The 27,544-nt window shown below is 37.2% G+C and overlaps 1 protein-coding gene across 3 annotated transcripts in view; it reads left to right on the forward strand.

Moving 5' to 3' along the window:
- Positions 1-419: 419 nt before the first annotated feature.
- LOC124298055 (PE-PGRS family protein PE_PGRS30) overlaps positions 420-27,544 on the forward strand; it is a 34,690-nt gene continuing 7,565 nt past the window's right edge. For 2 of the 3 annotated variants that reach the window (XM_046749615.1, XM_046749624.1), the window contains exons 1-6: positions 420-619; positions 762-926; positions 3,181-3,442; positions 5,151-6,045; positions 22,300-22,386; positions 22,492-22,691. In XM_046749615.1, the coding sequence (XP_046605571.1) occupies positions 3,208-3,442; positions 5,151-6,045; positions 22,300-22,386; positions 22,492-22,691 (1,417 nt within the window). In that variant the 5' untranslated portion in view covers positions 420-619; positions 762-926; positions 3,181-3,207. The remainder of the gene's footprint in view (positions 620-761; positions 927-3,180; positions 3,443-5,150; positions 6,046-22,299; positions 22,387-22,491; positions 22,692-27,544) is intronic. The other variant, XM_046749634.1, reaches the window with a different exon arrangement.

Consider the following 27,544-nt stretch of genomic DNA (forward strand, 5'->3'; position numbering starts at 1 on the left):
TACTTACGTGATCGATTCCAGTGTCTAGCATCTGGAAATTTTCGCGAAGTACCGTATCGACGTCACATTTAACTCAATATTTTTCTCAAAAGAATTTCGATTCGTCAGATCAACTCTACATTGCTGAGATTCGGTCAGTCATTAATAGGTAAAAAAACCTTACTTTAATACCTTATAACAGAATACCCTATTTTCCGGTTCTATCTGGTTAGCGCGAATGAACTATCGTTGTCCAATACAAGTATTTCAATACCATCGGTAATTGCTGACGTGTGTCTAACTGTACTCGCGCGCTTATTTCTATTGTCTAGCATTTGAGAATTTTTGTTGGAGTGCCGTCGACGTCACATGACGTCACACCATCAACGGAATTCGGAATTTAGTAACTTTTGTTTATTTCATTCCGTTGTTCCGCCAGAGCGAAACCTCGTCAATCCGTTGTTGCAATGGAACTGCATCCCTACACACGCAACCGTGTAGGAAACCAAGTTCACGAAACTCTGCGTACCCTCTGCCATGTACCTACGCGTTGGCGTTGACTATTGTTATTGCAAGGCAGAAAATAGAACGTGAAATAAAATTACCATTTGTGTACTTCCAGCATACTCAAAGGGACTATGTATGTATAACGCGATGTAATATTATCCATACAATCACGTCTACGTAATGGACTGTAATTTAATTTAATCTTGCGTTCTACATCACGACGTTTAGTTTCGACAAACATAGTACAACTTGTATATATTACCTGTACCTTCTAGGAGGAAATAGCCGCTAATTAAGACGAGAAAGCAGCAAATAAATTTTACTCAACTACTTGGGATAGTGATGTCAACGTAGTTGATCACTGACGCTCAGTTTGACTGGGGCAAACATAACCTCGATAGTAATTGAACATAAACGTTCTTTGGAGCATATTACACTTCGTAAGTATAGAATCACCATTTACTTTCTGTAACTTTGACTATTCAAAGGACAACTCGTCATGTTTTATTGTTATTAAAACAAATCATGATAGTCGTGGGTATTCCATGTTTATTACGCTGTTTATTTGCATGGACAGTGATTGAAGTGCAATACGACCAGTCATGTAAAAGTTTTGCAATCACTCCGAAGATATATGGCACATTACATACTGTGATTAAACCCTCTGTCAGATTGATGAACATTGGCAAAGTTGCCAGTAGGTTTTCATGGCTGTGATATTTGAGTAATAAAAAAACATGACAATTTCTAGAGGCCTGTGCGATGAATTAACATAGGTTAAAAAAAAATTCCTATCTTTCTTGCATGACTAACGTCATTCCATACAGGGCACTTTATTGTGCAAATACACATTGCATATTTATCAGTGATGGAAATAAAAAACGTACAAGAATGTTCAAACTCATTTCCATGTGATATAAGTTTTGAGGTCATTAATGTGTGATGTGCATAAATAGTAGTGATAATTTGTCTTTTAGCTGTTTGATCTCTGTGAGTGTTGACTTATGATTAAACCCATAGAGACAAATCGACCTAGAAAATATACATGAAGTTCTGAATATTGATGTACAGTATGACCTAGGACTGTCACCCAACAGGCTACTGATGTGTTCCTTGTGAAAGTTTGCTGCTATAAATTTTTTTTTCTTTCAATAGGAAATTTGTCATTTGCGATTAACAGCTGTAAACAAAGATAGTTCTTCATAAATAAAATCTCTGCAAAGTGACCAATCAGTGAATCGTATGAAGTCAAATATACAAATTCTCACTGTCAAATTTGGTCAAGATAGTAAATCGTGTTTATAGTGTGGAAAGTGAATAATTTCTGATGAGTATTTAGTTTGCAGCTTGAGCCAAAGGCGAGTACTGTATTCACACAAATACTGATCTGAATTCATCAGTACAAGCCTAAGGTGAGTGCTGCAATTGCACGAGTAGTTGTGTGAACGCAGCGTAAGCCAAAGCAAGTGCTGTAATCACACAAGTCAGACATCGCCTATTAGCATATGTAGCATACATTATTTCTTGCAGCAAGTGTGATGGAAAGTGTGATTTGACAAACACCGAAGGTGCTACTGAGCACATATATACCAAGGGTCGGAGTCGAGTCAGATTTGGGTTAGGGTTGTGTTTGCATCGAGTTAGAGTTGTGTTAGCATTGTGAACCACATGTGCAAAAAAAGAGGTTTAAATAATGAGTCCAGAAGCAATAGCACTGATAATTTACTATCAAACAAATTTGCATTAACCTAACTAACCTAACTCAGTCCCAAATTCCACTCGACTCTAACTAGAATCTGACTCAACCTGAATTCGATCCCAACTCCAACTAGACTCTATTTCGACTCCAACTCAACTCTGGCTTGACTCGAACCCTTGGTGTCAACATGCTTACTCATAGCGCGTGCAATTGAGGCTATGTAGCTTACGCTTACACCAATATTGTCTTCCAAATTGTTTGAAAATAGAACACCTTATGCTTACTTCATAGGCTTCAAAAATCAAAATTTTCAAGCACGTGTAGCAAAAAGTTATTTATCTCCTTACTTTTTGTTCATTCATTGAACAGTCTTAACTTATTAATTTCTTCATCCCATATGTTAATTTGAGAATTAATTTGTATGGCTCCCAGTTCCAGAATGGATACATTATGTTTTATTCAGGTCTTTATGGTTGAGTGTGTACTACATTTCTAACAATTTATAAGTTGCGGAATACACATTTCATTCCATGTTTCGTTATGTTCGTTTTACGAACTTTGATCTGGTCGTTATAAAAGACTGTCATCTGCATATACACATTTTCAAGGGGCATAAGTATATTGAGAGATATTCCTACTAAGTCCTGGATTAAGACACCTGGAACTGAATTATCATACACATCTTAAACAAGTAAATGCTGCAAATAAAAATCTTATTGTTAAAAAATACATGTTGATGCTTATAACTAAACTAGATAAATTGTCTAATAAAAAATCCATTTCTTTGGAATGTATTCAACTCATTTCGTAACAATTTCCTAATTTCAAGCCTCCACAAAAAACGATCTATTATTTACAATTCTTTTGCAGGTAACACATGCCTTTTGAGAGTTAAATACTTGCTTGGCCAATTTCTCATAATCAGTTTATAGATCAATCCTCTTTGCAGAAAAGTTGTTCTTATTTTTAAAAAATTTCTACAACTTTCTTTACAGACACAAGACACAGAAATCTGTTACACAATGGCTGCCCGATTATTGAAAGATCCGGCAACCATCAACAGCCGAATATTTGTAGGTCATCTGCAGACAGAAGACATGAATAAACATGAATTGGAGGAGCATTTTCAGAAGTATGGCACTGTTGTTGGTTCCTTAATTAACCGAGGGTTTGGCTTCGTGCAGTTTGAAGATGAACAGTCAGCACTCAAAGCAATACAGAATGAAAATGGAAACATGTTTAAAGGCAGACGAATAGGTAATATACCCTTCAAATCTGACACATTATCTGTATCTTGCATTATCATCCACAGGCATCTTCAATTATCTGTTGTATCATTGAACTTTTCATTTCCACTGTACATATACTGGGAAAGTCTTCACAAGTGTGGAATGTAGGAGTGAATAAATCGCCACAAACTAATCTTAGGACTCTTGAACCATTAGCAGCCTACACATGGCAAACCACAATGTCTGTGTAATGGGTAGTAGTTACCTTAATTTTTTCAATATTTTCAACTTGATGTTTAGGTTATTATCGGTTAAGGCTAATTTCTTAGGCATGAGGTTCCAGGGGTTTACTTTTTTTTATATATTTTTTTTTTTTTTACATGTAACACAGTCGTAAAAATTACCATTCTAATGGGGATTTCAATCAAATTTTAATAATACCGCATTTTTCGTTTTTAGAATAACTAAAAAATATGTAGTTAAATATCCCTTTCTGCAAGATTGAGATTATTGCAGTGTGTGTCCTGAAAGAAAATTCAGGGTGTCTATTGCTCCTTGAGTATCCTCAAGAAAACAAAAATCACTCCTTAAGTCCTCGCAAAGCCCTGCAATATTTTGATTTGTCCTGGAATAGTTAATATACAACATTTTTTACAGAATACTGCGACATTTCATTTGTAATACACTGCATTGAATATGTTAAATTTTAGCAGACGGACCATTCACTCTATATATACACTGCTGTATAAATTTTCTAATTTCTTACCTGACCAATTTATCGTATCCTGAAAAGTTCATGAGCAAACGAAATTAATGTCCTTGAATTTTTCAATTATTTTTCTCGGCAATTCCTGGAACAGTGCTGGGATTGAAATTCTCGATTGCAGTCGACACCCTGAAAATTTTAATCTTCTGCGATGAAATTGTAATGTGCAAAGAACTTTTCACAGCTGTACGCTGGAAATCTGCCAATAATTTATTACACATACACTCTCATTGCAGAAGATTAAAATATTTTTCCGTGACACGTAGTACAATAATATGCACCCCACAGGAAAGAATATTTGATTATGTCTTCTTTAGTCTTTTCAAAAACTAAATTATTTATTTTTTATTTAATTTTCACCATAGTCTCCGCTTAAATCACAATAAAATTTAAAGAAATCAACTTCAAGTTTCTTAACAGAAATTTTGAATATGCCTGAATGAAGATCACCTTTATATATATTTCATCATTACTACTAAAATTAGCAGGTATACAAAGAAATGTACTTAATTGTATGCAGTTCCCAAAAAAGAAATCTATGAGAAAAGAATTTTGACCCTAAATCCTTGGTTTGAAGTAACCATGTCAAGCATTTAGTGTACATAGTAATAACTAAGAAAATGTAAATTAGTAGTCCGTTTTATGCTGTAGAATGTTATCAACGGTAAATGTAATGAATTGAATCAAAATCTGTTCATCAAGATTCTGTAATTTGAATTCACATATATCACTAAATCTTAAAAATCATATGAAAAATACAACACAATCTTACCAAGATAATAAGAAACCCTGAGATATTCCGAAATGAGTAATAGCAAAGGTACAAGAGTTTATTCCCAAATATTGCTGGTTTCATCCGCAGTCTAGCAATCACGTAATTGAAAATTACAAAATCATTTTTATGAATGAAGATATTATTAATTTTTCCTCTTTTTGTTTTTGTGATAATTATAGTTTCTTTTACATCCAGATGTCCGACCTGCTAAAAAGGATGGCCAGACCGCGAGTAGTGGTATTACCGCAGGAGGGGGAGGACCTGGCAATGTAGGGGTTGTTGGAACATCCAGTGGCGGAGGGGGATCTGATATCCAGGGTAACTTTCCACCACTGCAACCAGGAGGCAACAATTCTTTTGGAAATAACCAATTCGGAAGCCCCAACGATTCGTTTGTAAGTGGAAATCAAGGCTTCAATAGTGGGCAGAATCAGAATTTTGCTAATGATCAATTTGGAGGGGGTAATCTAAGCCGAAACAACACCAATGAACAGTTTCCAGGATCTAATCAAAATTCCTTTGGTGTAAACCCCTCTCGGGGGCCTGGAAACGACCAGTTTGGGGGGAACCAAACAGGAAACCAAGTTCGGGGGGCCGTAAATGATCAATTTGGCAACATGAATCAAAATCGTGGGCCAGTCAACCAAAATCGTGCAGGTAGTGGTGACCAATTTGCGGCTGAGAACCAAAATCGGAGCAGCGGAGAACAATTTGCTACTGGTCATCAGAATCGAGGTTCGGGAAATCAGAATCGGGGTGCGGGAAGTGACCAATTCGGAGGTGGTAGTGCTGGGAACCAAAACCAGAATCGAGGAATAGGCAACATGTTCGGTGGTAATAACCAAAGTAATCAGGCAGAAAATCAAGGCCAAGGTAGAAGACCGAGAGGGAATAGAGGTGGTAAAAACAGAAATAAAAACAGAGACAGTGGTGGTGGTGGAATCGGAGGTGGGGGAGGTGGCCTCGGAGTTGGTGTTACAACCAGTGGTGGTGGAGGTGTGAATTTCAGAGATCGGAGTCCATTAAGTAGAGGAAGCCATAATGAAGACAAAACAGGGCGTGATTGGGATCGAGGCAAACAGGGAGACAGGTATGTTATTGCACAGAATTTGATTTCTCACATTGCATAAGTGGTACGCTAGTAAAACAATATTTATTACTCGTCCTTGGTAATGAAGGTAGGTACAATACGGGTCTAAATACTAAGTTTATTAATGCATAATTAGGAAAACATGCAGGTATTTTTCAGTCAAAAGTACAGGTACTACACTCTTGGAGTGATTTTCTTAAACTGTTATATGAAATTGCGAGGCTTTCGATTCACATCGTATAAGTTTGAGGCCATCTTATTTGAATTCATTTCTTTTATCCTTTCACGCCAGAGTCGGGGATTTTATTTTTGTGTGCATCTGACGTATTATTTTACAGTTTAAATGCTTTCACAGCAAATTGTAGTCTATGCTTAATACAATTATTATTCAATTAAATATTCCTTGATCTTTTGTGAATTAGAAATCAATTGGGAGATTTTTACAACATTTCCAGTCCTGTTTCTGTTATAAAGTTGCGATGACTGAAATATTTCGTTCATGCAAATTGAATTAAAACAGATATTGCCTGCTTTTAGAGTTCTGATGGCTGAATCCATCTCAAATCATGCAGGCTAGTGGGGTCATATTACATAATAACTGAAGTATGTTCTTCCTCGCCCAAAATAAGCGGACACGTATATTTTATTATTATCTATATCAATTTTTCACGTCCGATAGCGATTTGTTATGATTATATGGTAAATATCGGTTTTTTCTGATTTTTAATATATAATTTCCGAAAAATAACCGTCAATTTCGCAATTTTGAGATTTTCTAAAAAATCTTATTTTGAAATACGCAAAACTTCATACTCCGTCGAATCAGATATGAAAATCCGAAATATTGGTAAAATTGCAAAAAATATAGTGATTTGAAAAAACAAAAACAAAAAGTATTTCATCTGAAAAAATCCAGTTTCGATTTTTTTGAAAATTTAGTATGTTTTGGTAGAGAGTATACACTATATATCCTATAAACGGCAAAATCGATTTAATATTATTTGTCGAGATATTGATTTTTTTACTTATTTTGATTTGGCAGTCATATTTACATGGTTAGATACGCTCCGGAATAGTGTGAAGAATAAGAAGGCCTCCATTGAATATAATTCAATTCTTCATTTCCCTGCATATGCGAATTCCTGCAAAAATAATGTAATATCAGTTTTTGTATTTCGTAGAAGCATTTTTCAATCGATTTGCTATTTGGGATCGTATGTTAAATTTATTTTTCATGCCGACTATCTTTGAGCAACACAAGAGGCTTACAATTGATTTATACAATTATTTTATTTTATCATTCTTTCCGATTCTGAAAAATGAAACATTGGTTTTTATTTTTTTCATATTCATAATTGATATGATTATCAAAACACAAATATATGTCCGCTTATTTTGGGCGAGGAAGAACATACTTCAGTTCCGAGCAATTATGGAAGATGACCTCTGCTGGCCTGTATGATTTGAGATGGATTCAGCCTGATATATAACACGTATTTTTACAGAAAATCAGTAATTAAACTTCTAATTTCCCTGACGCACACTTTAAATTTTAAGTTTACTTTTGTAATGGTCAACTGTTACTGTATTTGTATGTCAAATCCTGCAAAATACTGTACATTTTTTTTCACTGATATTCGCGTAAGAGGCGGGAAGAGAGTCAAATGGGAAGCAGAATGACAAGAAATATTTTTTGCAAATTACTCGTCAATACTCTTAGAACTCAACTTATTCAACATAAATATTGTACTCCTCTGCATGTAACCTCTCTGCCAATCACGTAATAATAGTAGTAAGACTCAACGATCAAGCATATAGTTATAATGTTACCGATTGATAAATCCACCTTTTGATTTAATGACATCTATTACATCATAAAAACATGTTTGAAAATGCTCGAAAACATTTTTAGATATTCAAATAAGTTACCGCTATAAGCAACAACTAAATCGATCTCGCTGACTGGACTGAAGAGATATCGAGAAATACATGAAAAACACGCTTTACCCGTTTTCATCTCCGGGGAAGTGGAATATCAAAAAAAAAATAAAAAATAATTTTTGTGGCTGCTCACGTGATGAAAGAAAGATGCTCGATAAATTTCATGTTCCTAAGTCCAAACGTTTGGCCTGAACGTTAATAAGTCACTCAGAATTTCTTATTTTATACATATAGAAATCACGTTTAAACCGTAATTTAAAAAAAAATCATAAAGGCTAATCGCATAAGGTCGTATCGGCATTGGATTTTTTTTTATCCTTTGGTTCGAGTGTAAAAAATAATGAATAGCAGATTTTTCATCCTGAAACAAACGTAGTAGAAAGTGGTAGCTACACCTTGTCTATTTGAGTTAGGCATAGCTTACGTCACAGAACATATATACATATACAGGGTGTCCCTAAATTGAGGGACACGGACCAGCGAGCGTGATACCTGACTGAAATGCAACCGAGAATTTCTTTACCGGAAGCTCGTCCGACGCATAGTTTTTGAATTATAAGCGATAGCGTTAGGCCAATCAGAGTGCACCATTTCATCTGGATTTGCCGCCACGGAAATTGCTGTTTTGTTCGTCTGGGTGAATTATTATTATTCGGTTACAAAGTAAATATCGGCACCTCCCCTCACTCGCTGTTGTACCCCTTCTCGAGCGCTGACCTCGGTATTGTTGCCGCGGCACACGCTGCCGGCCGCACACCCACGGACGCACACTCGTGTGTGTGAAACATAAGCGAATGCCCGACTACACAATACTACGAAACACACATACACGAGTGAAAATAAAAATAAATCCCCAAATAAATCAGCGGATTTAAGATTTAATGTTATAAAACACTTCCAACCATCGATGTATGCATAAAACTAGAGATTTTAGACGATTGATATGCCGTTAGGGTTCATAATTAGTCATTCAATCAATCTGAATTATGCTTTCCGAACATTTTTTGTGTCTTTGCAACATAACTTTTCCACTAGTTTAAAATTCATCATTGACATCAGATTTTTCAATAATGCGAGGGAACAACAACTCGCTGAATTGACGTGTCAATAGGTTTGTAAATCAATTACAATTCACCTGAGTTAACACAAAATAACTGAATAAATGAGAATTCACTAAATCACTAAAAATGATAACTGAAATCATGAGAATTATTTGAGATATAACTGAATTAGGAAGAGTTGTAATAAGTCAAGTTACGTTGAATTACTTTAGATTCGTGCCAAAATTTTCTGTTCATAGAGAAAAATAATCAAATTCAAATAAAAAAGTAATTGTAAATCAAGAAGAAGAAAATTCCCAAATACCTGAATTCAAATGAAGCAATTTCAATTTAATAAATCTATCCGAATTTGAGGAAAAGTGATTATCATTATTTGGAATAGAAAACTGAAGTCGAATTACATAAATAAATTCAATTGATTCAACTCAAAAAATATGGTGTCATTCAAATTCCCAGTTATTTCCTCGTCGATTCAATGTGGGTCTGGAGTGGCAAGTAACGTTGAAATTGTTGAGATCAATGCTAGTGATGGCCACTTATCTGAGAATAATCGATGTATCGATTAATCGATTTCAACAAAATAATCAGACACGGCTCGATTGAATTGGTAAAGATTAATCGATTTGGTAAATTTCTGCGTGTAGTCTTAATATGAGAAGAGATATTTTGATAATTCATAGTCTTATTCAAAATATTTTTAAGTTTGATAAATTTTGAGTAATTAATACTTAAACCACATACATACATCGATACTGTATTGCATCGTTCGTGTGAGTAAACAAGCGGCTCCAGACCCACATTGAATCGACGAGGAAATAACTGGGAATTTGAATGACACCATATTTTTTGAGTTGAATCAATTGAATTTATTTATGTAATTCGACTTCAGTTTTCTATTCCAAATAATGATAATCACTTTTCCTCAAATTCGGATAGATTTATTAAATTGAAATTGCTTCATTTGAATTCAGGTATTTGGGAATTTTCTTCTTCTTGATTTACAATTACTTTTTTATTTGAATTTGATTATTTTTCTCTATGAACAGAAAATTTTGGCACGAATCTAAAGTAATTCAACGTAACTTGACTTATTACAACTCTTCCTAATTCAGTTATATCTCAAATAATTCTCATGATTTCAGTTATCATTTTTAGTGATTTAGTGAATTCTCATTTATTCAGTTATTTTGTGTTAACTCAGGTGAATTGTAATTGATTTACAAACCTATTGACACGTCAATTCAGCGAGTTGTTGTTCCCTCGCATTATTGAAAAATCTGATGTCAATGATGAATTTTAAACTAGTGGAAAAGTTATGTTGCAAAGACACAAAAAATGTTCGGAAAGCATAATTCAGATTGATTGAATGACTAATTATGAACCCTAACGGCATATCAATCGTCTAAAATCTCTAGTTTTATGCATACATCGATGGTTGGAAGTGTTTTATAACATTAAATCTTAAATCCGCTGATTTATTTGGGGATTTATTTTTATTTTCACTCGTGTATGTGTGTTTCGTAGTATTGTGTAGTCGGGCATTCGCTTATGTTTCACACACACGAGTGTGCGTCCGTGGGTGTGCGGCCGGCAGCGTGTGCCGCGGCAACAATACCGAGGTCAGCGCTCGAGAAGGGGTACAACAGCGAGTGAGGGGAGGTGCCGATATTTACTTTGTAACCGAATAATAATAATTCACCCAGACGAACAAAACAGCAATTTCCGTGGCGGCAAATCCAGATGAAATGGTGCACTCTGATTGGCCTAACGCTATCGCTTATAATTCAAAAACTATGCGTCGGACGAGCTTCCGGTAAAGAAATTCTCGGTTGCATTTCAGTCAGGTATCACGCTCGTTGGTCCGTGTCCCTCAATTTAGGGACACCCTGTATATTGTAACGTGTGCGGTTTTCTTGAGGCATGTACCTGTGAGAAAACTCCGTTATTGTGTAATTCTTTTGCCTCAACCCCTAGAATTAAAGTAAATATGGATAATATAAAGGAACTCTTCTGATGGGCAAACAGAAGGATCGGTCTTTCCGACCCAAAAACACCCTGAATCAATTGGTTATACGGACTTAAGTGTTTCCAAAGCCGCCTTGGTTTATGAACAAGCACCTCCCTCCTGTGCTCCCTCACGTAAGACAAGAGCTGTGTCGCTTTTGCTACCGATCGGAGACAAGAGAGCGATGTGTATGTCATCTGTTCGGAGATGCGGGTTTCCCGGTGCTCCCTTCTGACCGCGAACTCGGAGTAAACAGAGTCGCCTTCCTACTTCTAGCCTTGGTGTTACAAGCAATATGATGCTTTGTATAATGTATGCATGTATGTGTGTGAGTGTGTCATAGAGGTATAAGAATGAGCTGAGGAATGAGGAGGTCAGTCGTGATATGAGTGTCGTCATAGTAGTTACTCTTGTATCACACGACTCTGTATATAGTTCGATTTCAATGGCACCTTGAATACACCCAAATCAAGTTCAGTTTGTGTATTCATTTTCTACTCCTCCACCCTTGGTCGTAGCTACATTAGTTGCAACACTTGGCTTGATGACCCAAACACAACACCGATCCTGCAGACCAGGGACAACCTTGGCTGCCTGTCGGTTTTTTTACGGAAGGTGAAATTCTGAATAAAAAACCGTGTAGGACAGAGAAACAAACGCGTTGTACAAACTTTTGATAATCAACCAAAGTAAGTTTTAATTAAAATGAATCATTCAAAACAACAAAAGAAATGATACAGTGTTGCGCTATGCGCTCAAACTAACTGAATCCTTAAAATCAACAATGAAAAATAACAAAAACAAAATATTATTACAATAATTTATAGGTTTCTCTTCTAATCGTTTCCATGGTTCAAATTTTTTTACTTTGCTCTATGCTCAAATTTCTATTTCCCTAGACATCCCGTGCTTTCGTGGACTCTATACTTTATCAAAATTTTCTAAGTTGAAATAAGCGTTTTGCTTAAATCTCTATCCTATAAATTACTGAAGCTAAATTCGATAGTGCCCTCCAGACGAGAAACACTTCGTTACAAGACTTAGGTGAGTCAGTTCGGCTCTTTGCCAGTCAACTGCTCCTTAACAGAGTTGATAACGAGTGAGTCAGTTCGGCGCTATGCCGGTCAACTGCTCTTTTACAAAATCTACTCCTGAATTGTGAGTTAGTTCGGCGCTGTGCTGGTCAATTGCTGAAGATGCTCTCCGCGGTTCTTCTATTTATACTCGTCGTGATCGCCCATCACGCTACATCGTCGTCCTCTCTTCCTTATCCATGACCTTGTCGGTGGATCATCGAGTTAGTATGTGTCTGCTATTGTTGTGATCTGTCGTATGTACGGCCATAGCTGATGTCGGAGGTGACCTCGACCAGCTGTCAGTTACAATACGAGTATAGCATATGTATTGTAATGCGTTCGACCGTCCAGTCAGCCGATCGAGCGATTAATAACACAGCTGACCATTCTGACGCACTAACATCAATTCAAAAAACTCTTTTTGGCCCTTTTTGGTTCTATTGCAACTCCAGCTGCAGTGATAATTCAAGTAAATAGAGGAAAACAAAAAGAAGATCAGTGTTTGTCAGCCTATATCAGCAGACTGGTGACCACGTTGATGTCTCGTTGGAAATCCATGACTTGAGCGGATAGCTGTAGTTACAGTGCTAGCATATTGTGTTCAACGTGAGCCGCGATTACAGCAACCTGCGTTCACTACCGACATAAATTCACGAAGTGTGTTGCTGCAAGAACTAACGGCTAGTGCATATCGAAAAAGATTTACTACTTCTATCGCCAACGACGAGGGTGACAAATTTACTGCTAATAAGAGACCGAGAACGACTTCTTTCGTTTGTAATAAAATGGCTCACAAATCTCATGATTGTCGACATCGTAAGAAAAAAAAAGACGACAGCAGGAGCAAAAATAAAACTAGTAATTCCTCAGGGAAGAAGAAGACTGTCACCTGTTTCAAGTAAGAGTAAGAGCGGTCATATTACTTCTCGATTTCAAAACAAAGACAAAAGCAATGCGGCCGGCGGACCATCGAAGCAGGCTGTAGAGTATGAAATTGACATCTATCTGCACGATTGAATCTGTCAATGCACAATTAATGCAATGTGGTGAGAAGTATCTATTTTGTTTTAATTCTCGTGCCGAATGCTCTCTGATAAAAGAATCGATAGCCAATAAATTTTCTGACAAATGTATTCAATGCTGGTGACTCTTCTTGGTGTTGGAAGGTCTCTTATCGTAAGTAACTTACAGATTTTGTCCTAAGTGACTATTGACGAGTACGCCATAAGGATTCTTTCGCATGTCGTACCAGACGACTGCCTTAGTCATGATATCTTGAATGCTCGCGATTTAATTGCGCAGAGTTTCACAGCTAAAGTGTCGCAAGATAATTTTTGTTTAAGAAGAACAAAATATGTCAACATATGTCAAGTTGGCGATAGGGTTGACAATTTTGATGAAATTGATACTGATGTAGCTGGTACGGACAGATTGAACTTCGTCAAGTTATTAAACGAATTCGTTTCATCGTTTGTTACGGGATCGCCTACAGGACGTATTAGTACAGGCGAATTGGAGATAAGACTGATACAACCCAATCGCACTGCCCAACGAAGTGTCGAAGACCGTGCGGTCTTCGCCCAGATGAAAGGTTGTGCGCAATAAAATTGAAGAACTTTTATCAGCCGGTACAATAAAACCTTTCACTTTTACTTTTAGTTAAAAAGACAAATGGCTATGATCGGTTATGCGTGGATTATCGCGAGCTCAGTAGCGATACCGTAGCCGATAGGTATCCATTATCGCTCATAAATGACCAGATACAATGGTCGAGTGGAGTAAAATATTTTACAACTTTTTGGACATGGCATCTGCTTGCCATCAGTTACCTGTTCACGAGAATTCGATTGAACCCCGAATAGTAAATTTGAGTATCTGACTATGCCTTTTGGTTTACGGAATGCACCTTTTGATTTTCAAAAGGCAATAAATAAGACACTTGGGAAGCTTGTAAACACTTTTGCGGTGTGCTAAGTAACTGACATGATGATTCCAGCTAATTATGTGCCACAGTAGCTGGAAAGATTTACAATTAGAATGCTTCTAAATAAATTCTGTGTAGCCGGAATACTTGGTATATGAGGTCTCAGCTCGTGAGATACGAGCTAATCCACGAAAATTGAAAGCGTTGATGGATTTTTCGTCGCCAGAAACAGTTACAAAACTTTGACAATTTGTTCCAAAATTTTCACAAATTACTGCTGTACTATATCGATTAACCACCGGGAAAGGTAAGATAGAGTGAAAACCACAATATGAGCAGGTTCGACTTGATTCCCTAACATGCCAAAGTTTGTTCGCAAGTTTGTTGAAAATTGCATAACTTGCAAGCTGTCGAAATCTCGTTCCGGCAAAATACAAATTGAGATTTATTGGATCCGACAAGTCAGTCTCCCATGGCATACTATTTATATTGATACTACTGATTAACTAAGTGTGAAAAATAATTTGAGCGAATATGTTTCTGTATTCATTGATTTGATTACTAAGTTCGTACTCTTGCGGCATACGGTACGCATGGATACTTGCAGCGCAATGACGACTTGCCAGAGTGCGGTAGTTTATTTGGTGCTCCATCTCGAATTATTGCGGATCAAGCTAGATGTTTCGCAAAGAATGATTTTCGAGAGTTAAGATACATGGTATCGAACTGCATCTGGTTGCTACAAGAACGAGTCGTGCTAACGGTGAGGTCGAACGTGTTGTGAGTACTATTGAAAATATGCCAACAACAATGATACTGAATGATGAAAAGTCGGGGCGAGAATCCGATGAAATACCGCTGTCGTTGAACCATACAGTAAGTCTTACCACTAAACATAGTCCGATACAACTACTGATTGGTAGGGTTGTAAGACCCCTTTCTTTATCGGTTATCGACGACCAACAGGAGAAAAAAGTGGATATTTTTGAATTCAAAGAGTAGGTGACCAGTTCTGTTGATAAAAACGCTTTAAAAGATGAAGAATTATTCGATAGTGGTTAATCCAAAGTTCGTAGAGTCTCAGTTGGAGACTACGTTCTCATAGCGTATCATGAGCGAAATCAAACTAATTGTCAGCTAGATGCTAAGTTTCAAGGGCCATACAAAGTGGTTGACGTTTTAATTCATGACCGGTATTGTTTGTACGCCATAAAGGGCAACGGAACCAACAAGTAGTAATGTTCCCATGGAGCTTGAATCTTGTAATACTCGTAGTGGTAATGAACAGTCACAAGGCGCTGATGTTAGCAGTGATAACAGTGAGTGACAAGTTTGGTTTACCAGTGAGTATACTATACATGAGCCATGAATCTGCTTATTAATCGCAAATCACAAAGATCCTACCTCACTTATGTAGTCAGAGATGATGCGATGTAATAGCGACGATAGCTCTGCTTGGCCCAGAGAGCTAAGGGCTATATGGTTAATCAAAAAGTCAATGTGGGTTGACTTGTGCATTGGTTATAGTACCAATAGGACCACTTGGATGGTTAATTATTGTAGTCATATGGTTGACTACTGAGTTATCTGGTAGACTATTGTGTGTTTTGGTTAAGATACCAACTGTGATGCACAGAGGTACATAAATACTGCTCAACCACTGGTTATCTGGATAAATCTGACAATTCTGTAATTTATTTGATCACAATCGTATTGTTGTAGTTTTGGGAGCAGCAGTAGAGTGCTGAGGTATGACACATATGGAAACCCGGCACTTAGTAGTTACGTTGTTCAGTCAGAACGAGGGAGCACAGAATGAACTAAAGTTTCCTTCGCAGATAAAATATGATCACGAGGGCACGTGACAGTCAAGGGGGCGTGTCGGCGCGTGGCGTTTAGTGTGGTGACTAGAAATAATCCGCATGATGCCCCGTAATATAAACTTGAATGAACGACAACGACAACGACAACAACGTAATTTCGAACAGAAGTTAACGTACAAATCTGGAGTACTCGTGCAACACTTCTTTAGGACCCGATACTCTCCTGTAAAATCGAGCTTCCCAATGGCATCTTATTGTTGCATATGATTTAATAAAAATTTCAGTATGTTCTGGCGAACATAATCTCAGTGAAGGACCACTGTTAAATATCCCATAAAGGATTTGCGCGACGTTCTTAACAAGCATGTGATCTAAATTGAAAATGTTGAATGCTTATTCCCAAACTCGTATCGATTCGAAAACAACTTTTTGGCAATGATGCAATTGACAATTTTTGTAAGTTTTCAACAATGTCAAAATTTGGTGTTCGTCAAGTGTACTCATTTGAGAATCCGGATTGATAAGCAGTGCCCTACAGTCAGAGTTGTTGTGTTTGAGAAATCTTTTGCATAGGTAGCTACCTAAATAGTAAATAGCACAGTCCTTGCCAAATTTATCAACATCATCTTTCTCGCAGACTTTACTACACTAGGACCTCGATTATTGCAACCGCGTGGGACCGGAAACGCGTCACACTTGCAGAAATCGAAGGTGCGCAAGCCCCGCCCATGCTTACAATGCGCACATAGTCGCTAACAGTGCCGTACTAAGTTCGGGTTTCACGATTAGCGCCTTCTTGCATATATATATACGAATATATATATATATATGGGGAGTTCCATACGAAATGTGCAATTTATTGTCCACACTCCTTCCGATTTGTCTCAAACTTGGTCTAGTCAATTAATGGGTTGTAAAAAAAAATTCCCCTAAATAATAAAAATTCTACCTTTTACAAGTTGCAAGTTACACCAAATCCAAAATTTGTAATTATTTTTTTCACATCGCTGTAGCTCCCAAACTGTACGTCCAGGCCAAAAAGTCAAGTAGGACAAAAGTTGTGTAATTTTATGTACTTTTCGATGGTTTTGCGGGATAAAGTCTATTTCGATGTCCAGGTAAAAAAAATCTGAAAAACGTGATTTTAAGCTCGTTCCCCAACTTTTTTTCGGCTCAAAGTTTCATCATAAAATGCGGCTACTTTTTCCGCAAATTTTCGTAAAAAAAAAGTCACGAAACTCAATTGGTTAAAAAGATATGGAAGTTTTTACAGTAAAATAATTGATTCATCTAATAAAAACGAATGACTTTCCAATGCTTTAATTCCAGTTACTTGAGATACATTTAATTTCAAACTTTAATCACAATGAGTATGTAAAATTTAGGTACGGTAGGATGTAGGATAAGGGCCCGATATAATGAATTCTATGAGTATTTTTCTCGACGCTTTGTCTAAATTTTTTGGGTGGACGGTCTTCAACTAGGGGACTTAGTCCATTCAATATATCACTATCACATTTAGGTGAATTGCAATATAATACAGGTAGTATCTGCGGTAACTGGCGATGTCATACATTTTCGTATTCTCAGGCAGTTTATTCCACACCTCATTGCTAGAGTTTGAAGCGAACGTAAATTCTTTTAGTGAAAATGCAATGTCTTCCGACCTCATTACTCTTAAACCATGTAATTTATTGTACAGGTGGAGTGATTTCTCTAGACAACCGATGCACTCCTTCAAACACCACTTCTGCAGCCACGAGATGTTTTCGAAGACGCAGTTGTATGCTAGGATGTATTCAGGGCTGTCGTCATACCAATACGCCACTCCTTATTATTATTATTTTTTTTTTTTGATTTTTTCCAATGGAATGCATCCGTGGTTTAAGTCGCGGCAGTGCGCTACTTCTATATGTTTCAATTTTCCCAATGCAGGGGGCAGGATGTGCAAATCTTCCATATTAATGACCAGTTTTGTATCATTGAGGATCTCTGTCAGCCATGCTTTCTTTTCCTCCCATTAGACGTATGCATAAGACGCATTTCTCACGATTTTTCGTTTAATCTGTACATTTCGGTGAGATTTGTTGCCAGCATTCCATGGTATTCCGTGGTAATTACGTGTCAACCAAGCGTTAGTAACTCTATATCTAATCTGTAAGCTAGCCAAAATTAAATCCCAAATATTCAAACTTTTCCATTTCAAATTTACATTCACTGATACTCACAGTTAGTCCGGCTTGTTTCAATAGTTGCAAAATAGTTTCTAACCTATTCATTAACGCGTTCCAAGAAGATGCAAATAAAAACATGTCATCAAAGTAACTGATGGCTATTTTATTGTCATGTGATCCAAAAACTTGTTTCATTAGTTTGGCAAAGTAAAATGAGCCGTTGATTAGTCCGAACATGACTCGTTGAAATTCACCCGTTTCATCAGGGGTGATGAAAGCTGTTTTTTGTTTGGCATCTTCCTTTAATGGGATGTGTGAGTATCCGTGTGCTAAATCTAAAATAGTAAATACAGTTGCTTTATGTAATACTTCAAGACGCTCATCCAGGTTTGTTAAGGGATAATGAATACGTAGGCTATTGGCATTTGATCGTCGGTAATCGATAGCTAGTCGGTAATTTCCGATCTTCTTTTTGACAAGTAAGCGTGCACTCGCATATGGTGAAGTGGTATCCCTAATAATTCCTGCCATTTTCCACTCGCCAATTATCTTTTTTACAATTTCACGGTCTGTCATACCGGTTTTATATGGTCTGGAATAAACAGGGGTACTTTCGGGTTTTAACTGAATATCCATTTCTACCAACGATGTACAATTGTACATCCTAACTCGGTAAGATCTTTAGCAAATTTTACAAATTCGATATTTGTGTAACAGCTAAACTAATTCGTTTCGTTCAGACATAGCTATTCTTAGGTCTATTGTTAATTCGTTTAAACGGACTGATTCAACTCGTGGGACTGCCGCTGCATACTCTCAATTTTCACAATAGAAGCGCCTATCTTACTGTCCATTTTTACAGCAATTCTTTCTTCCCCCAAAGTTATAATCGGTAATGTAATTTCAGTACTTTTAATTTTCGCTTCAATAAATTGAATTGTTCCAGACCCGAGTATTACATTCTTTTCTGTGTTACACTGGTCGTTATTTTGACTCGACACCGCGATTGGATAAATTGCTGGTTCGTCCTTGCGTTCTTGGAAATAAAGTTGATCTCTCAGTTTGAAATAAATTATGTGCGGTAGCTCGGTAAAATTGCGCCCTAGTATTACATCGTAATGTTGAACATCGTCCAGTACGATTCTAAACGTTACTCCGTGAGCTGATGCATCATCAACCACAACCTTTACTATGATTACTCTGCAAGATTTGACGACATTTCCAACTTTCCCAAATCCTCTTAACTCACTTGGCTGTCTAATCACATTAAACCTTGCATTTATAACTGCTGATGCTTTTATACTGCAATCCGAACTGCATGTATCTATCAAAGCTTTGAGACTACACTCATTTACATAAATATATTTAACATATTTATTAATACTACTTTCATTCGACTCACATTCAACATTCTTAACCTCATCTGTCAACATAGGTTTCGGTTTCGTGCAATTTTTTGCAATATGCCCATTCTTTCCACACGCATAACACTTAACAGATGATTTATTACAATTTTTGGCAAATGCTCTACACCGTTACAGTTATAACACAATCGTTGATTTTCGCTAGCAGTTTGCCTTGGACCCTTCCTTGCGGCACGCTGTTTCTGGTGACTTGACGTAGACACTTGTATTCGGTTTACTTTCCTTCACTACTCCTCCTATCCCGGCTGATCCTGGCGTAGCTGCTACCCAGGCGGCCTTCGTTAATGCTGATCTGCGTTTTCTGTCTAAAGTGACTCGTTCATATTCCACGATGCTGTGTAACAGTGCATCTTCATCGCATGTTTCCGTCGTGAGAATAAAATCGCTGAAGTCTCTTGACCACAAGCTACTGCAACTTGATTTTTAATTTCTGCAAACGATAGCTCCAGTGCTCAACATCGTCGTAACTTATCAAAAAAATTCAGACGTGTGTCTTCTTTAGAATTTTGTACTCTTTCAGTCATTTCCTGCCATTCCTTAATCATTGATTTCCCGTGCAAAAACTTTTCAGTAAATGCAGCTTAAAAATTCGTCCAGTCGATAATGGTATCTTCGCGGCTTTCGTTAAATGATTTTTGCGGTTTCAAGGACTATAGCGCATGTCCATCTAAGTAGTGTCGCTGTCGCTTCTAACTGTTTCATCCATGCTTGTGCCTCAATTGGGGTTTCGGTCCCTTGGAAATGTCTGTGCTTGACAAATTACGCATTATATTATAGTGCATAGTTTCTTGTGTTCCTCTTCGTTCATTACGAACTTCTTCTAGAATCTTCGTATTTTGTAACATGGTAGCCATTGCCCCCAGCACTTGACTCAACTTGCTGTTGCTCAAAGGGGTTTGACTTTCCGCGGGTGTTTGCGCTCCTGTCGGTATTGATGAAGCCTATTGCATGATTGTGCCTGCTGGTACTGTCGGTAAGGACGTTAGGTAATTATTATCCTTTTGCGCTCATGGTTGCCGTGGTGCTGCGCACTGTCTCTACTCAGCGCTCTCTGCGTGAACTGGTCGAAATCTGATTCGTCAGGCATCTTCTTTTCGAAATTCTAAATTAACGGTCAACGCGCTTATTCGGACGCCATCTTTATCATGTTTTCTAGCCACTTCTATGTATTTTGTTTCACGTACTTTCTTGATTTTTCTTTTTACTTCTCTGTCTGTAAAATCTGATATACTACTTTTCTCCCTCCTTAACCTTTCGTGATCCCACTTCTAATTGTTAGAGAAACGGTGCGTACAGAGAATGGTCTAGCTAGCGGAAGATTATGTCTCTGAGGAAATATTGAATTCAGCCCATGAGTCGGGAGCAAAAACAAATTATATATTTCTGTATAATAGTACGTTAACAATATGCCGATAAATTAGGGCCGCAAGATTAAATAAATCCATGTGAGATCTACTCGTTCTTCTATTTCTATCACTTGACACACACACATGCCTAGCTCTCTTACGCTTTTCTTACTCTCTTCTTAAGGTCAAAGCACATCAAATTCTAGAAGCCATAACTCGAATGCAGAAGCTATAGCGCATGCGCTGTTACAAACGTTCAGTGAACAGTGCGCATGCGCTATAGTCTCTGCATTATGCTTATGGCGTCTGAATTTTCAACCCACGCAAAAATCCATAGGCATATCACGTGGCATAACACCAGACCAATGTTGAGCCGATAGATATTAAGCAACACGTAATGATAGCAATTTCGCCGGGAATTGGATTAATATTAACACAAAAGTACATACTTTGGCTGCGTGTGAATAAATGTATTATAGATACAAACTATTCGCTAATATACGATTCGATTCAATTATAAGCATTTATTTAATTACTTCACTTTTACACAAAATCAGTTTAACCTCAAAATAATGTATAATTACAAAAGTGAAATAATCAAATACGTGCTCATAATTGCGTCGAATCGTACATTAGCAAATAGTTTTTATGTACAATACCCTGATTCATACCTAGCAAAATTACGTACTTTTGTGTTGATATTAGTCCATTTCTGGCGAAATTATTATAATCACTTGTTGCTTAATTTCTGCCGGTTCAGCGCTGGTCTGGTGTTATACCATGTGATATGTCTATGAATTTTTGTGTGGGTTGAAAATTCAGAAGCCATAAGCAGAATGCAGAGACCATAGCGCAAGTGCACTATTCACTAGACTTTTGCAACAGCATATGCGCTATGGTTTCTGCATTGTGCTTATGGCTTCTGGAATTTTATGTGATTCGGCCTTTACTACCTTCACTGTCAACTCTTTACTACTCACTTACTTTCTCGCTGTACACTCCGCCTACCTTTCACTCACACTCCTATTACCCATTTCTCCACAATTTGCTGCCATCTGTCTTTCACTGTACCTAACATTGGTAAACGACTGACTATCTTCCTGCTTCTAGCTTCCTGCCCATCCGATTTGATTACTTTGCAGTAGAAAATTATAGACGCATTCAGCAATTCAAGAATCAATTTTTAAGAGTTACGGCACAAGACTGCATGAAAATTCGAATTTGTTGAATTCTCCGTCATCACATTTCAGCTGTAGGCGATTTTCCCTGCCATATTATACATTTCACATTAGATAAGGACGAAATTTCGAACTAATTAAACCTATCAATTTTTTACGGGTGAAGGATAGAACAAGCCATAACTTATCAGGATGTTGAGTGTTTTCTCATTAAAGATATCATTACAGTCCACTATATCTAAATTATCAATTGCATTTTAGTACCATAAATCACTTGTTCTTGTTTCAATCTTATATTTCAGGTCACTGTCTGGCTCAATTGATTACCAATCCTCAGTGGCAGCCGAAAAGAACGATTGTGAGATCATCGTGGTGAGCAAGGTTTTGACGTAAGTACTGTATAAAAAATACAATGGCCATGCTTGACATTCGGCAAACTTATTCTTCAACAATTAATTAAACACCATTTATATTTATTTTTATGAAATTTATAGTGAGTATGCGGAGGCGATAGAAATGAGGTTGAAGAATCTTGGCCTTACAGTGGATTTATTATTTCCTAACGAAGATGTCCCATTGAGTCGTGTTCTTGGAAATATTGCTAGTCGTGGATGTTTGTATGCTGTTGTGGTCACACATATAAATCAAGAACACAGATCTCTCACTCTCAATATCTTACACGGGCTACCTCAAGGTATTGTGAATCACTTTCTCCTCGTTTATGATTATGTTCTCAATTCTCAATTTCAGGAGAGATCACCCACCAAATTTTTTTTTATATTTCAAAAGCGTTGTGGTTGATTGTCTAGAGAGACATTATTTTAACATGTGCCTATTCCACTTTTCGTCAAAATTTACTATGAGTATGTCACATTAGTATATACTTTCAATAATGCGTCAAATTGATCATCGGTGAAAAGAAGGGGCTACTTCAAAAAATGTGTGAAGAACCGGCTATGTCGCAAAATACTGAAGATCGTTCTTGAAATTCGTGAAGAACGGGCTAGTTTGCCTGAGATTACTATAATTAAATTCATTGATACTATAGTCAATGTAGATGAAATAGTCCAATTTTTACGTATCTTGCAAAATATATCAGTCTACATTATTTTATGAGATAGTCCATTCTTCTCACATTTTCTCAATAACCCCATCTTCTGACCAGTAGTCAATATAGGCAAATATTTGACCTCCCAGTAGAGCGACCAATTTTGTCAAATCTTGTCATAGATACCTTAGAAATTGATTATATTAAACTACTAACTTCCCGAGCGGTATCATACTATAGATATGTCTATGGAGGAGACACCAGGAGATTGCCCAGGAGTTTTGGGATGTAACTTGGTAGGGTGGTAGTGTGGGGACTCGTACTAAGTAAACTTTAAAGGCTTTAGCTCAGATACGCAGCCGTTCCAGAGATATTGTGGGTGGAAAGTTTCGCAACCGCTTATATGTCCTGAAGTTCAGTCATGAAACATCGAAGCGCGTAGCCGTGCGGCGCGCGTTCCGGCGTACTATCCGTGCGCCCCGTGTACAAGTCTCGCTCTGTGTTAACTATTTTTTTTTTTCTTTTTTTTCGCAACTTATTTTAAACGAACATACAATCGACATTTCTCCCACGAATGCTGCTTTTTTCAATCAAATACTCGCTAGAAATTATAGAAGTATAATATAATAATGGAATAATATTTATCATGTATAATGTAATAATGCTTTATTATTTACATATCTACTTAAAAAATCACAATTGTTTTTACAATAAGTGTAACATGAAGTATGTCGGTTGTACGCATCAGATCAACCGAAAATATCGATTACTAAAAAAAGTATGCTTACTTTATTATAATCTCGTACGCTGGAGCCCGTAGTTGGTCGTGTATCAGAGAATGAATTTTGATCATGTGTTCTCTCGATGTGATTTCCTTATCATGGAGCAGCAGGTACGGCGCGTTTTGGAAATGTCGTATATAATTTTTACTGTTGCCGGTAAAAATATACGTCACACGGCTGGCAAAATGGTGTGCACATCGGAGGTATTACGGACAAAGTACACGTTGGGGTCCATCTTTGTCTGTGAATTTCATTTGATTCAAGTCTGCAGATGTTTGGCCACCCCACGAATCGACGATGTACAAAATGGATTCGTTTCCACATACGGCGCCATTATCTCGTCTAAAAATTCTTCGTATGTGTGCTATTGAAGCTTCCTTGATTTCGTAGATATTACATAAATATTTTTGTACCGCAACATGAATTCGTCCACTTCTTTTTTAATCGCGGACCAAATTTACCGGTAACGTCTTGTAAACAAATGAATACCTTCGGCAGCAATTTTCCGGATAAAGTGAGCGCGTGTTGTACCGTATAGGAATGCGTAAGTTTATTTATCTGTCCCACAGCTATTTCGGTGGCTTCTTCGCCTTGGTGTGACAATGTGCGTTTCCTGCTAATCCGATACTCACACCCCGTTTGATCGGTATTTATAACATAATCTGGATCGAAATTGCTAATCATATTAGACGTTTGTTCTTGATGTTTGGAGGCAGTCTCCAGCAGTTCTTCGAGTGTGTTGTTGTCTTTTTGACTAATGTATTTCGTCCCATGCCGTTGGGATATGTTGTGTTTCTTTTTGAAGTCAATCGCCCGACCGTCTGAAGCTTTGAATTCAAAATTCCCATTAAGAAATTGAAAAGCAGCCGCCATTGCCCACTGTTTGAGCATGCGAGTCGTCACTAGGCCTGCTTTTTGTTCCCTTGCCTCGATAAACCGATCATAAACACAACGATCAATTACTTCCAGTTTGTCAAAGCGTGTACCGCCTCTTTTGATGTCAGCTTTCCATTTCGCTAGTTGTGATTTGTCCTTCAAGAGCATCGTAGATTTCGACCGCAATGATTTGATGGATCACTTCGGGTGCAATTCTGCAAGCTGTACTGCCTTCACTTTTGTAGCAAACAGAATTTTGTCATAGGTCTGTACCTCTTTTTCTTCGTTAGAGTCCGAGGAAGTAGTGTTCTTGCCAACCTTTCTTTTCTTCGTTGGTACGGGTTTTTATAGCACTTCGGTGGTTTTTTCGTTGCATCTTTCAAAAGCAACGCTGTCGTCGTTTTCTATGGAGAATAATACTTCCTGTTCGGTGAAACTCATACTCCCGTACATATTGAAAAATCGCTTCAATAATTCTCTGCCGATTAATACCGAGCGTGTACTGATTTTCGAGCTCTGTGTCACGAATATGAAATTATGTTCAATCGACAACTTTCTCAGGTACCATATTGTTATTGGTAATGGTAATGATGGTCTGTATATAATTTGTTAGAACAATCCTTTATTTATAGTCTTTAATCTTACACACAAATACTTGATATTCAATGTACAACGAATCGGCGAAAAGAACGGGAAGCTCTAGCTTCTTGTTTTTTTTTTTTTTTTTTTAGTCACTACCATAGAGTTAAAATAAACATCTGAGATTAGACTCGTAACAAAAATTACAGTAAGGTAGTTTCGCTATCTGCCACCAGAGTTCCCGAACAAAGATAGTCGTTGTATCTAACACATATTCCGTCAGCCAATTCTTGCTTTTCTTTGTTGGTGGTTGGAGAGCATAACAAATCAATTTTTTCATCATCCAGCAAGTTTTGGATTTCCTCGCGTGTTAATGCACTGTCCACAAACGAACTACTCTCACCGATCTCCATTGCAAAACGTCAATACTCTTCAGAATGTCGTGCTCAACTGATGAGCAACGTTCCTTCTTGCTGGTTCGAACTCTCCTCGAAAGTACACAAACAAAAGACCTCGCCGTCTAGGACAGGTGGTCACAATGAAATATCAACGGTCGCAGGCCGTGGACGAATTTCTCCGAAAACAACCCGGACGCCAGAGGTAGAAAATTTTCAATTTTTCTGTGAAATTGCACTTCTATGAAAAATTAACATAGCAATTTCCCGTATAATAATGTTCAATATGCAGCAAGTACCCGGATTTGTAAATAATATAGTAGGGTATTATATTATACTTCTATAATTTCTAGCGAGTATGTAATTCAAAAAAGCAGCATTCGTGGGAGGAATGTCGATTGTATGTTCGTTTAAAATAAGTTGCGAAAAAGAAAAAAAAAAAAGAAATAGTTAACACAGAGCGAGACTTGTACACGGGGCGAACGGATAGTACGCCGGAATGCGCGCCGCACGGCTACGTGCTTCGATGTTTCATGGCTGAACTTCAGGACATATAAGCGGTTGCGAAACTTTCCACTACGATACAATCACCATCCGTACATGTGATTGACTCATGAAAAGTTAGTAAATAATGTTAGTTTTCTGTGAGGGGTATTCTAGTCTAGAAATGCAAGAAAATCGTTTTTTCGGATTATAGCTACATCGTTTAAGTATACTTTGGCCCAAAGCCCATGTCGAATTTTCAAAAGTTGATAAAGTTATGAGCACTCGTGTGAAAAAATGCACGGTGTGCGCTTTAAAAGAGTCGAGTTCAAGGTTAAAAAGATCAGCCTATGAGGCAGCTGCGATTGCCACAAAAAGTCTTCTATATATCCCACGAACCGCCGATCAAGAGTAAGAAAAATTTCCATTTCATCTGACACAAAAGTCATCTTCAAAACCGAAGTTAAAACTTTAAACACGTTTAACTCGAAACTAAATTTCTAAATTTGGTTGACATAAAATCTTGAGTTCTACTCAACTGATTGACTTCAAACTTGGTATGGATCTTAGTATACATCCCTCTTTAACCCGGACATCGGGAATTGCGAACTGATTATTATTTATGTTTTTTTAAATTACAATATCGGAAAATAAAAAGTAATAAATTAACTTTTTCTTTAGGCAGTCGACATTTCTAAATTTTTTATTTTTTTCTCTTCGGTGCTAGTCATAATGACACGCTTAGTAATCAAGAAAATTAGTTTTATTTCTGTTGTGAATGAATGGGAGCACTGGAATCATGTCAACCATCTAAACCCGTTGTTTTTTTGGCTGCATGTTTGGAGGTTTATCACTTTCTGAATTCTTATTTTTTTCAAACGAAAATTTCGTTGTAATTTCTTAAACGTCAAGAAAAAAGACTAAAAAAAATAGATGGTGACAATACATTTTTCTTTTTACCAAATCCGCTAAAAATGCCCGAAATTTAGGCCTCTAAACGAGAATACCTCCTTATAGGCCAAGCGGCAAGTAATGTAGACTGTAACAAAATGTTGGCAAATATTTTATTGTCTTAAGTGGTTTATTAGGGTGCGATTAGCAAGAATCTAGGTTTTTCTCACCCCCGAGGTCTCCGCCTGGCTCCGTGAGGCATTACCCTACATTAACCTTATAGAAATCTTATAGAATAGTGACTTAATTTTTTTCAGATTTTTTGGACGAAAAAAAAGTTCCAAATTTGGAACAACGGCTCATAAGGATTAGAAAAGTAAAAAAAATTAATCTTGTTTTTTATCAGTTAACGCAACGTTTATTTTCGCTTATTTCAACTTTATTCCACACGTGGAACCATAATAAATACTTATACATTATACTATATCGATAA

This window comes from Neodiprion virginianus, chromosome 1 (genome assembly GCF_021901495.1).
Source record: "Neodiprion virginianus isolate iyNeoVirg1 chromosome 1, iyNeoVirg1.1, whole genome shotgun sequence".
Taxonomy (NCBI): Eukaryota; Metazoa; Arthropoda; class Insecta; order Hymenoptera; family Diprionidae; genus Neodiprion; species Neodiprion virginianus.